At 47.1% G+C, this 11,852-nt stretch overlaps 1 protein-coding gene across 1 annotated transcript in view; it reads right to left on the bottom strand.

The window, feature by feature from the left end:
• Positions 1–1,272: 1,272 nt before the first annotated feature.
• LOC132008356 (exostosin-2) overlaps positions 1,273–11,852 on the bottom strand; it is a 140,383-nt gene continuing 129,803 nt past the window's right edge. The window contains exons 12-14 of the mRNA XM_059386872.1: positions 10,373–10,501; positions 8,330–8,412; positions 1,273–2,042 (exon numbers count right to left, since the gene is read on the bottom strand). Coding sequence (XP_059242855.1) covers positions 1,904–2,042; positions 8,330–8,412; positions 10,373–10,501 — 351 coding nt within the window. The 3' untranslated portion in view covers positions 1,273–1,903. The remainder of the gene's footprint in view (positions 2,043–8,329; positions 8,413–10,372; positions 10,502–11,852) is intronic.

The following is an 11,852-nucleotide window of genomic DNA, read 5'->3' as shown; positions in this document are numbered from 1 at the left end:
TTAATGGGAGGCCCAGCCCCTCCACCCACCCTGAATCCTGGGAAGCAAGTTAGGGAACCCCAGCAAGGGCAGCAGTACTTACCGTCTGTGACAACACAATGCCCCTTCTCTTGGTTTCCATCCTAGCATCCCCACAATTACAAATACAAGATTACAAACCTTCCCACGTCCCCTACTGGTGGGAATGTAGTTATTCAAATCCACAGTATTTCTTAGGCACCAGTGTTTGAACGCAACACATCAGACAAATCACAGCTTCCGTGTCTGCACCTGCAAGGTGAACGGACGGGAGGGGATAGCATCTCGCCCCTCCCACCAGAACAGCCCAGTGCTCTTACTCCTCCCTGCGAAAGAAGATGAAACTCTTGTGCTTCCCCCTTTCGGTTCGGCTGCTTCTTGAAGTTTCCTTTGCCCTCTCGAAGTCCATGGGAAGACATACGAAGTGATTCTTGTTCAAACTATAGGTTTCAAAGCTATAGCTGGGTAACTCTGCACCTTCGTGTCACTCGAGAGAACAATGGGTGGTGGGTGAGTGACTTTGACGGGCACACAGCGAGGTTTCGGTAATTACAACCATATTCCAAGCAAATTGTCATGTATTCTGTGTTCTGGGGACATATGTTATGGCTAAAGCCCAAACTGTGGCTAATCTTAATATTAGAGCCAGAGAAATCTGTTTCGAATCCATAACATCTAACATTTGCCAGAGTAGATTTGTTCATCAACGGGGCTTAAAGAGGTATAATTCACACATGTGCAATATTACTAAATGCTGAAATTGAACGATTTAAATATCCCGGCAACTATTGCAAAGCGGTTGTTGGAGGAGCATTTAACATTAGCCAGAACTTCCCTGGCTAACGTTCAGTTTACACCAAAAGAATGAGGGAAATTTGGGCATCCCCTTGGGGCGAGGGTCACAGCTCCCTCGATGTGTACAGCAGGGCACTAGTGAGAGCAGCTCGGGGTACGGCTTTGGAGGCTGTTTTCCCTGAGAAGACCTATAAACACTGACTGGATCGAATCAAGAAGCAAACAGATTCCTCTGGAGGTTTTGGGAGGCATCTTCTCTCAGAATGTTTACAGTTTGGGGATCTTTTACTTGACGCGCATGGCCCCAGATTCTCCTCCTGGCCACATACCCTCCCAGACACAGACGGTAGACTGGAGGTAACCAGAAGATGGAGTTAACAGCACACACACACACACACACACACACACACACAGAGAACGTTCCTGGGATTCCCAATAATCAACATTTCAGACATAGTATAAAAAGGAATAAAAAATTATTTTAATCATACCAAAAAGCCAAACCAAAGAGGAATGGTTCATGGAACTTACAGGATCCCAATCCAGCACTGGGGGCTCTGTCCAGGGTGGGCCCAGCGCCCCCGGTCCCGGGGCAGATGTCAAATCCCAAGAAGATGTCGGGATTTTGCACCAAGTTCTTGGTTTGGCTTTTCTGCCTAAAAACCTCACTGATCTGAAATAGTTAAAGGTGAGATATGGGCGCGATCTACGTTGAGTCCCCACATCTAATATGGCTGGTAGGTTTGTCTTCTCCGCAGTCTTAGGGTCCGTGACGCCTCCCCCCAGATTGTCTTATTGGAACCGCCAATGAGGGGAGCCTGAGCTGGACTTAAGCCCAGAGTGTGCCATAAAGGCTTCCATTTGGCATTTTCAACAAGAAGCCATCAGAGATCATAGGAAACACTAGAAGCAGGCACGCACTGTTCAAGGTGCTTCGACACTCTCTTCAGGTTCCGGTTCTTGAGGAAGCAGACTGGGTGTGCCGGCCCAGCATGTCAGTCAGAGAGCCCCCACACTCTGGTAGCAGAGCGCCGGGGCGTCCGTGTTCTCCCCGTCCAAGCTCAACGTTCAGACCTCCGCCAGGCCCGCTTCATAAGCTGCCAATGTTGGGGAAGCTCTTCAGTTTCTCCGGAAAGTCGTCTTTGTAGAGAACTGGGTCAGCCCGGTGCTCCACCACCTTAAGAGGCATGGTCCCAAAGACGGACGCAAACTTGTTGATGCACTCAGACCTGAGGGGTTTGGGGAGAGAGGCAGGTGATGGATGAGTGGGCAAGGAGTGAGGAAAATGGAGCAAATATTCAAGAGACTGACAGATGAAAGCAAAACACGTACTATTCAGTACTATTCAGTATCAACACAAGAAATCCTGGGCTCTTACAAAAGGGTGAGAAGGTGTGGACAGCAGAAGTGATCTGGGGGGACCGTGACCATTGTTCAGGGGGGAGAAAGTGAACAGGGGGTGCTGTCTGGAGGCCACGGGCCTGCAGAGGTCAGAGTATCTTTTCCCTTCCCCCTCAAATTCCAGTCATTCTTCCCCCTCAGTACACACAGGCCTCAAACCAAGGTGGAATCACTGCCAACAATTCTTAACCCCCTGCGTGCCAGCTGAAGAGAAGGCGAAGGGGTAAAGGGTCCTGCATCTGAGCTCCAGCTTCCTGAAGTTTAAAAGGCCGAGGGAAGGACCTTACACCTGGAGCAGTGGAAGGCAGAAGGTAACAGGTGGGGAACCTCACCTCTGAACAATAAACCCTTCCCTCACTCAACCAGCATTTAAGGAGCACAATCCCTGAACTGCTGGCCAGCGGAGAGCTGCCGTCCGTGCCCGCCGATCCCAGGCCAGAGCGAGCAGTGCCATCGGGCTCTGTGATGGAACAGCCTGGCAGCTCTGCGGGAGGGGAGACGACGTGTCCTCCTCTCCGTATCACCCCTGGATCCCCGGAGCAACCTCCTCGGGGCGGAGCAGGCCAGGCACACTGGTGGGAAATCGTTCTGGTCACTCAGGCCCACTGAGTGTGATAGCTGGCAGGACGCATCCGGACCAGAGGGGAGAAACGAGCCCGTGAACGTGGCTTCAACCTCCAGGATGGATTTCGGAAAGGTCAGTACTGTCTCCCCTCAAGTCAGGCCCAGGCACCGGAGAGCTACGGTAAGAACAAACCAATCAGACAGGACCATTTACCCAAGAGGGGCCGAATTTCAAGACACAGACCAGAAGTCTCTTCCGTCCTGAGGTTCCAGGAGCCTTGTCTCAAATTATTTTCATCTACAAGTGTTTGAGTCTTTGGAGCTTTAGGAAGAAACCAATTTATAAGGAGCCAGGCGTCAGTTCTTTCCTCTCGGTCATTACGTTTCTAAAACAATGTGTTACCGTTCCATTCGGAGCTCTTCTGGCTACCACCACCGTGTCCACCACCGTAAGTCAACAGCGAAGAGGTCTCAGAGGCTCCAGGCTGTGCTACAAGTGCGCTACGGAGATGAGGAACCCCCTCTATCATGCCAACAACCCTACTGTTACTCACATTTTACACTGGGAAGACTGAGATATGGAGAAGCTGAGTAACACCTCCAAAGGGCACCTAACAGTAAGAGGCAGAACCAACGCCTGGAAGTCTGGCTACTGAGACTAAAAAATCTTAATGATGAGCTGATACGAATTTATTTGTGAATAAAATTCCCAAGTCCAAGTGGAGGGGCTGGAAATGAACTGCTGAGCACCTATTATGTGCCAGATAATTTACAAATGTCATTTCTCTGATTCATTGAAGCAGGCCCCTTGGTAGCCCCAAGAGCTGGTTTATAGGAGCTTCCTGTTAGGGGCTGAGCAGTTAAAGCTGAGGCCTGAAGCCCCAGAGCTGGCAAGTGCTGGAGCTGGGTCTCTAATGCAGGTCTACACGGGCAAGTGCTGGACCTGGGTCTCTAATGCACATCTACACGGGCAAGTGCTGGACCTGGGTCTCTAATGCGGGTCTACATGGGCAAGTGCTGGAGCTGGGTCTCTAATGCGGGTCTACATGGGCAAGTGCTGGAGCTGGGTCTCTAACACAGTCTACACAGGCAAGAGAGCCTTTGTGCTTTCCCTCACACTACCGTAACTCACGGGTAACGACCTTCCCTCCTGCTGGCAGTCCTGTGAGACTCAGGAGGTGGGCGTCCGAGGGGATCCCCGGGAAAGGCTGAGGTGTCTCTGCAAAGGGGTACTGAGTGAGCACAGTGACTTCCCTCTCCTCCAAGCATAGGGTCAAGGCAGTGGCAGACAAAGTCAGTCTCTCCAAGGTCTTACTCTTGGCAGGCCTTCTGCCTATAAACATGGATGGATTCTTCCAGTTTCCAGTCATCATGCCTGTGGACTCTGGCCAGCCAAGGCCAGCCGTGCCCAGCACAGGGACCAGTGAGTTTGTATTAAAGAAGGGCCACGGTTCTTGGCAGAGGACAGTGGCTCCACAGCCCGCTAGAGAGCACTGAGGACAATGTCTGCTCTGTAACTAGATCTGCCAACAGGGCCGGGCCACAGGCAAGAGGCCACTGGGGCGCAGGCCAGCTGACTTGCTGACAGCTGCCCCTGGCTAACCCAGTCCTAGTGAGTGCTTCTTTCTCTCCACACAGCCTGACCTGGGGAAGCTGTGGGCCACGGAGTGGTAAAGGTTCCTAACTCCCCAGCCAGGTACGAACAGTAGTTCCCTACTTTCTTCTCACACAGGGGCTCTGGGTTGGGCCGCAGGCTGGGGCAGGTGGTGAGGCTGGTCGCTTGCCAGTGGCTCACCTGAGCTGTCCTGTCAGTGGTCCATTCAGTCAATGCTCCCCTGGGTTGGTTTTCTAATCTAGTACGAGTGGACTAAGAACCACTGTCTTCCTCTGAAGTGCTGGAAGCGTCTGCAGGAGAAGGACTCCCGGTTTTCTGTTTTCCTTGTAAACACATCCAATTACCTAAAGTAACCTGGAGCCCTGGGGACAAATGCTGGGGAAACTGGGAAGGAGATGGATGTGGCCCGGCACCAGGTTACAGGCTTTCCAGTGTTATTACTGCAATCATCTCCAGGACAAAACACAGTGTTTGGTACAAAGATGCTCAATAGGGATTTGTTGAACCCATGAATGGACACTGTAATTTGATAGGTATTAATATACCTATTTTAGGAGACGAAAAGACTGGAATTCAGGATAAGGCAAATCAATTTTGTTAAGTCAGCTACTAAGTGGCAAACCCATAATTTGAACAAAGATGGGCCTGAATCAAAATAGAATGCTCTTTCTTCAGATCACTGCTCTCTGCCATATTGCCTTAACTTGGTGAAACGACTGGTCAAAATGGACAGTTACAAAGACTTTTGTCTTTCTGGTTCTTAAAGCATTGACAGCAGATCCTGGAAATGGATGCTGGGCAGTAAAAGCTATGCTCCTACACAACCGAGATTTCTGCTCCGAGACCCCAAATATAAGAATAAATAAGCTTATTAAACCATAAAACCTAACACAAGGTCGTAGCTTGCAGACTGGTTAACTTCTTTTGCTGTTTTGTGCAAACTGTGAATTCTGCAAAGGAAACTGTTTTTTAAAAAACCCCAACAAATGAACAATTCTACAGTTGTAACTCCATCTCTTGGTCTACCCAGGATGGCTTAAATCATGCCTTCCTCCCTCCCGACCTAAGTGCCTCATTTAATAATTTAGTGATTCAATCTTTAATCCAAATAGTTTTGCTCCCAGTTTCTGATTTCAAGATTGATTTCCTCTGTTCCCTATCGAGTTTCTCAAAAGGGTACTCTACATTCACTAACTCCACTTCCCCAAACAGACTCACACGCCATAACCCTTAAGCCCCATCACTTTATGGCATTATTTTTTTTCAAAGTCACCACTGAGCATTTAGCTCAAAGCCCTCTTTCCCAGGCTGCATGTTGCGTGCTCCTCCCTTGCTTCTGTGCACCGTAGACACTGCTTCGCTCCTGCCTTCTCTTCAGTTCCTCTTTCTGTCTCCTAAATGTCAGTTTCTCAAGATTCTGCCATTGCCTTTTCTCCAGTCAATGGCCATCTCTGGGCAGATGTCTTTCCAGTATCTACTCTTGTTTTCATCATCTTCCTGAAGCTCTAGCTGCACGTTTCCAGGTGTTTGCTCTCTATCTGTATCTGCACACACAGAGGGCAAGACCCGATCTTTCCCCCTCTTACTGCTCTCCGACCCGCAATTCGAATCTCTGCCTGCCTCATGACTTACACTGCTGAAGGTACAACCATCCACACTCGTCCACACTCCCTCCTCGTGAACCGCAGTCTCCTCCCAACTGTATCATTCACACCACGGACGGCACTATCATTTCTTCCTAACTTGAGATCTAAGCTCCCTCTGTCAATTCCTTCCCTATAACCTCTAGTTCTAGCATATCTTCCTTTGGGGAGAAACACAAACCCATGTCTCGGAATTTAATCCATCCCTTCCTTCCACACTCAACTTATTTCAAGCTTTCCAAATGGGCTTTCTTCAATTTCTTCACCTTCATTCCATTCTGGGCACTACTTCCAGAAGAATCTCAAAACAATACTTAGACCACACTGCCCTGCTCAAACACCTTCAGGGGCATATTGGAGCCTGAAGAACAAGTTCAGACTCCTTTAGTGGGCACTCCTTTAGGGCCTGGCAGCATCAGGCCAGAGTTCTACACTCTAGCCAGCCCAGACCCAAACTGCTTGCCAGATACGCCTTCACCCTCTGACTGAAACCTTTGGCCACCCTGTCTCCCCTGCCTGGGATTGCCTCTTTTTGCTCGGTGATCCTAGTGATCTCTGAAGGCTGACTTCAGGTGTCACCTTTTGCAAAATCATTCCTAGTAATCAACCTAGCAAGAAGTTGCTTCTCTTTCCTCTGATCACTGGTAACACTCTGAGTCTCCCTCACGGCACTTATCACGTGAAGCTTTAGACTGTTACACACATGTGTGTGCATGCATTCATATTTATTGTGGTTAATTATAAACTCTGACAGCATCTGATTCAAGCCTCACAACATCTGGGCAGTCGCCTATTCTATTTTCAAAAGTCTATTTCCAAGAGAAGCCCCCACATCCCTCTCAGTTACTTTCTGCAGTGTTTAATAATAATTCTATCTAAATTACATCTCTCTCGCCGCATGTTAAGTCTCTTTATATTTGTTATGTCAGGGGTGCTAGAGGAGTTGTTTAGCCTTAGCATGAACCGCAAGGCCATCATCAGGCCAACCTTTCACCCTAAATTCCTATCTTATACCTTAGAACCTCACCATTTTAACTAAGCCCAATCAATTACCCAATTGCTTAATGCTATGAATTCTCCCAAACATGCAGAACGGAGGTAGGTTTAATAATAATTTCATGTAGTCCAATATGACTGTAACTGATGTCTCTTCTAGATGAGCTGTGACAGTTAATATCACTGCCCTTGACTGTGTAATTCCTATGATACTGTGACAGATAGTTCCCAAATTACATATTATTTCGCACTGACAGCCGATAGAAATCATGTCTTTTGGGTAAGATATTTATATATGAAAGAGTAAAGGATTCTTTAGAGGGTAAGAATAAGAAATAAGAAGGAGGAAAGACTCATAGAAGAATCTAGACCAAGTGAAACAACTTTTTGTACAAAAAAACCCTCCAGGCTTTAAGGACTTGAACGTGGCTGAGACCCCAGAAATGGACGCTCCAAGAAGATCCAATAAGCCTGTGGAAACCTGACTCAGTATCTTATTCTGTAAGGACCACTCTAACACTCTCTGAGTGCTTGACAACAGTGTCACTGGATGTCCGAGCTTGCTGTCTCATGTACGGAGCTGCCTTCTGGGAGAATTAGGTTTGATTAGGAAGATACCAAGCTTGGGGACCTTTGCGTTACAAGAGGGAAGGATGAGGCCTACTCCAAGATTAAAACAGTCCTGTGGGAAGACATAGACCTCCCATATGTTTTATGCTCACTTACAGGGTTCAGTATCACATTCCACACAAAGTGTGCTTGTTGAGTAACTGACCAAATTGAAATAATAGGAGTATCTCAGGGCTGCCTTGCTCACCTCTCTCTCTCTCTCTCTCTGTAATGGAAAGAGCTCTGCTTTCAATTCTGTTCTTGGTAGGTGTTTTGGTCAGCAAAGGTAAATTGTCTCTGGGTCTGGTTTAATTCTTCCTAATGAAACCTTTACTGTCACATGGAGCATCCTGCAAAACAGTCTAGTACTTTCTTGGAATTAACTAGCTTCCAATCAAATGACTGTGGACGGTTAACGGCTTCATCCACATGGAGAACCTGACTCCTGGAGCTTAAGGCCAGCTATATTTTTAAGACCCTTCCAGCCATTACAAATTGAGTGAGGAGCATTCCAAATTAATTCTTTGGGTGACCTGGGCTTGAACTAACCCAATTCCCACAGTGCCAAAGGAGGTGAGTATGGCTACCAGCTGCTGTCCTTATATCTCCAGCAAGTCCCATAAACAGGCCCAAAGCAGGAAATGGGGATCAGAGGCTAAGGCAGACTTCTGGTTAGAGGCTCACTCACCTCTCCACCATGTGCGTCTGGTCAAGTGAAAGCCCATCAATGGCTGTGCACTCAGGACACTTGAATTTCTTTCGCGGAGTTACCTGCCAGGGAAGGACACAAATACACCTGGTTGTCAGTGCCAAGGACAAGAAAATCATGCTTGTGACACCACCGTGCGTGCTTCTGCTCTGTAAGCCAAGCTGCCTCCTCCCTCCACATGCACACTTACGCCCGTTGTGGGCTCGCGCGCGCGCGCACACACACACACACACACACACACACACACACACCTCACCGTTCTTCCATTCAATTCTGTCTGGCTTGGCCAACAGCAGAACTCACAAGGGCCCAATAAAAAAGGCTTGGAGGGCTTTTGCCTTCTGTAACTGGAAAGAAGTGGTGATGACAAGCTCCTTAATTCCTGTTTAATGACTGTTTTCTCACTGCCAAGGTCCTTGTATAAACACCATTTGTTCTTGCAGCCATAAGGGCGATGAAATACAGCTTCCCATAACTTTCACCGTAACCTTAGTTCCAACAGGCACTCATTTTCCCTCTTCCAGCTAAAGGCAAGCACTCTGAGCAGCGCCATGGTCTTGAAGATGCCAGGTTATTTTGCAATTCCCTCTGATCAGGGAAAAAACCCAATGGTCCCCCTCACCATCTGAATTCTTTTCCCTGCCTTTCCCTCCTGCGCTCCCAAACCTTCAACAGCTAATGATTTTCTTAGCAAACCCAGGGAGACTATTATTCTAACCTAGTGAAGCTAAGTAAACAGTAGTGAGATGGGGGTTGGGGGAAGGAGAACAGCACACAGATGGTGGAATGACTTCACAGAGTAAGCAGGCACAGCTAAAAATATCTTGAAGCACATCAAAAAGCAATTTTGGAGATAAGAGGAGTTCTTTTAAAATTAGTTTTCTGATTTACATGCTTTTTCTTGCGGTGAGCGCTGACGGCGTCAGAGGGCTGGGGGAGGGGAAGGCCCGGACCAAGGTCACAGAGCACAGATGAGGACTCTTCCTCTTTCCTTAGTCACTTTGGTTTAATCCAGCTTCTCCCATCAACTTATAGCACGAACAATCACCAGGGATGCCATACCACACGTCTAGTGTAAGCTTCAGTATGGGAAGACTCCAGTACAGGAATCTGGCCTAGAAGCATTGCCTATTTTTCTATGGAATTCTAATCCAGAAGGAAACAGGGTCACGACAATTCCACTCATAAAAAAGATGTAAACTCTCTTTGTATCTGGCAATCTGGATTGAGCAAAATCTGTGTTTCAGGAATAGACACTACAGATACAGAGACATTACAGATACAGAGATCCCCATGTGATTCTTACGTACTCTCAGCTTTTAATTTGTTATGGGAAAGGTAGTTTCAAAAAAACTGGTATTTAGAACAATATTTAGAAAAACTACAGTTGTAACTGGACAGGGTGTATTATCTTCTCAATATCTTTAAAAATAAAACCCAGCCACCCTGAGAGAGCTGTAAGTTGCATTCTTTAATTAACAGATTTAGATTCCAAATCAGATTTGAGAATACAATTGAAGGTTTTTAAAAACATAATTGGTAGACTGACCACCCCAGCCTTTATCTCTAATACTGGATATTAGAAACTGTAACAAAGAAACCATAAAGGTGCCTGGGGGGCTCAGTTGGTTAAGCGACTGCCTTCGGCTCAGTCATGACCCCAGAGTCCTGGGATGGAGCCCTGCCTCGGGCTCCCTGCTCAGTGGGGAGCCAGCTTCTCCTTCTCCTACTCCTCCCACTTGTGTACCCTCTCTGCTGTCTCTCTCTGTCAAATAAATGAATAAATAATATATATAAAAAAAAAATAAACCACATAAAAAAAGAAAACGTTTAAATTTTCAAAGCCTAGCTTTAATGTTATAATGTGATTGCATCAATCACAGAATCTGAAAGCTAGAAGGAGCTTGAAGTTCACATAATCCAAAGCTTCATTTACATTCATGAGAATGTCTCAGGCTCAGAGAAACAAAAACTTACGCGAGATCACGCAGTTGGTGGCAGAGCTGGACCGGGATGTCTTACCTTGATAACAGCTTTCCCTGTGACGTTAGCCACCAGGAAATTCATGGCAATGTCTTCACAGTTCATATGAGCGTCCACCCAGTTCTTGATGTCGCCGGGCATTTTATAGGTATACAGGTAATTAAAATACTGTCAGGTGAGACAAAAAGAAAAAAGAGTGAAACACCGGTGCCCCGTGGTTAACAATCGAAGGACAATTTAATCATGGGGACATGATTCTGTTTAATCATGAGGACAAGCATTCTGTTGTAAGATTAATTACAAGGCTGTAAGAACTATTAGAATGCTTTTTTTGCTCAGATGACCAAGAATCTTTCACACTGTCATTCTTTTAAAAATCACCTATTGTAAGCAGAGGAGAGACAGAGAGTGAAGCCCTTGTAGGATGCAGGCCATTTGGACTCATATATCATATGTTTAATAAATAAAATATCAGTCAGAGACACACTACACACGGATCTCTACTCGGTTCTTCTGGAGGCACAGCGCTCAATCCTGGGCTCTACGTTCTGCCTACAGACTGCAAACAGAAACAGAGAGAACCTCCCGGTATACTGACCTGCAAAGGTGTGCACTTTTTTTTTTTTTTTAAAGATTTTATTTATTTATTTGAGGTAGGCAGAGAGGCAGGCAGAGAGAGAGGAGGAAGCAGGCTCCCCGCTGAGCAGAGAGCCCAATGCAGGGCTCGATCCCAGGACCCTGGGATTGTGACCTGAGCTGAAGGCAGAGGCTTAACCCACTGAGCCACCCAGGCACCCCAGGTATGCGCTTTTTGAAGTAAAATACAAAATGAGGCAATTCTGGGTTTTTTTTCCAAAGATTTGTTTATTTTAGACAGATTGTGTGTGTGTGCGCGCATGCACGTGTAAGGAGGGGGAGGGGCTGAGGGAGAGGGAGAGGGACAAGCAAGGCTTGGAGCAGAGCTGAGTGCGGAGCCTATGCATAGCTTGAACCCAGGACCCTAAGATCGTGACCCAAGCCGAAATCAAGAGACAGACGCTCAACCCACCGAGCCCCAAAATAAGGCAATTCTGAAGCTGCCACAGTTCTGAAGCTCTACATGTATGAGATAGTGTAGAAATTCATTGGTGGGGGAGCCAGTGTACAAGTGAATGATCATAAACCCCACGAATTATAAGCCTCACTTTACTTATTTAATTATTGCTAAGAACAAAGCCCATTTCTGGACTGAGAACCCTGAAAAACAAACAGCAGGGCTGAGAAAGCAACATGCCATCACTGTCCCATAGCTCCGCTCCTTGAATGGCCCTGGGGTGGCCAGAGACGTGCAGGACACTCCTAATGGCAGCAGCTCGGGCTGCTGCTGACGACGGAGCAGGTATCACGGTTCAAGTCAACCCCACACTCCCAGCGGTGCTCTACTTTCAACCTGAATATTCTAAAGTCCCAAGCATCCTCTTTCAACCTCTCCCTAATAAAAAAGTCACAAACGTGAAGGGACCATTCTCAGAAGAAATAT

Source organism: Mustela nigripes, unplaced genomic scaffold (genome assembly GCF_022355385.1).
Source record: "Mustela nigripes isolate SB6536 unplaced genomic scaffold, MUSNIG.SB6536 HiC_scaffold_148, whole genome shotgun sequence".
NCBI classification, from domain to species: Eukaryota; Metazoa; Chordata; class Mammalia; order Carnivora; family Mustelidae; genus Mustela; species Mustela nigripes.
This window is presented reverse-complemented; position numbering and strand designations above follow the sequence as displayed.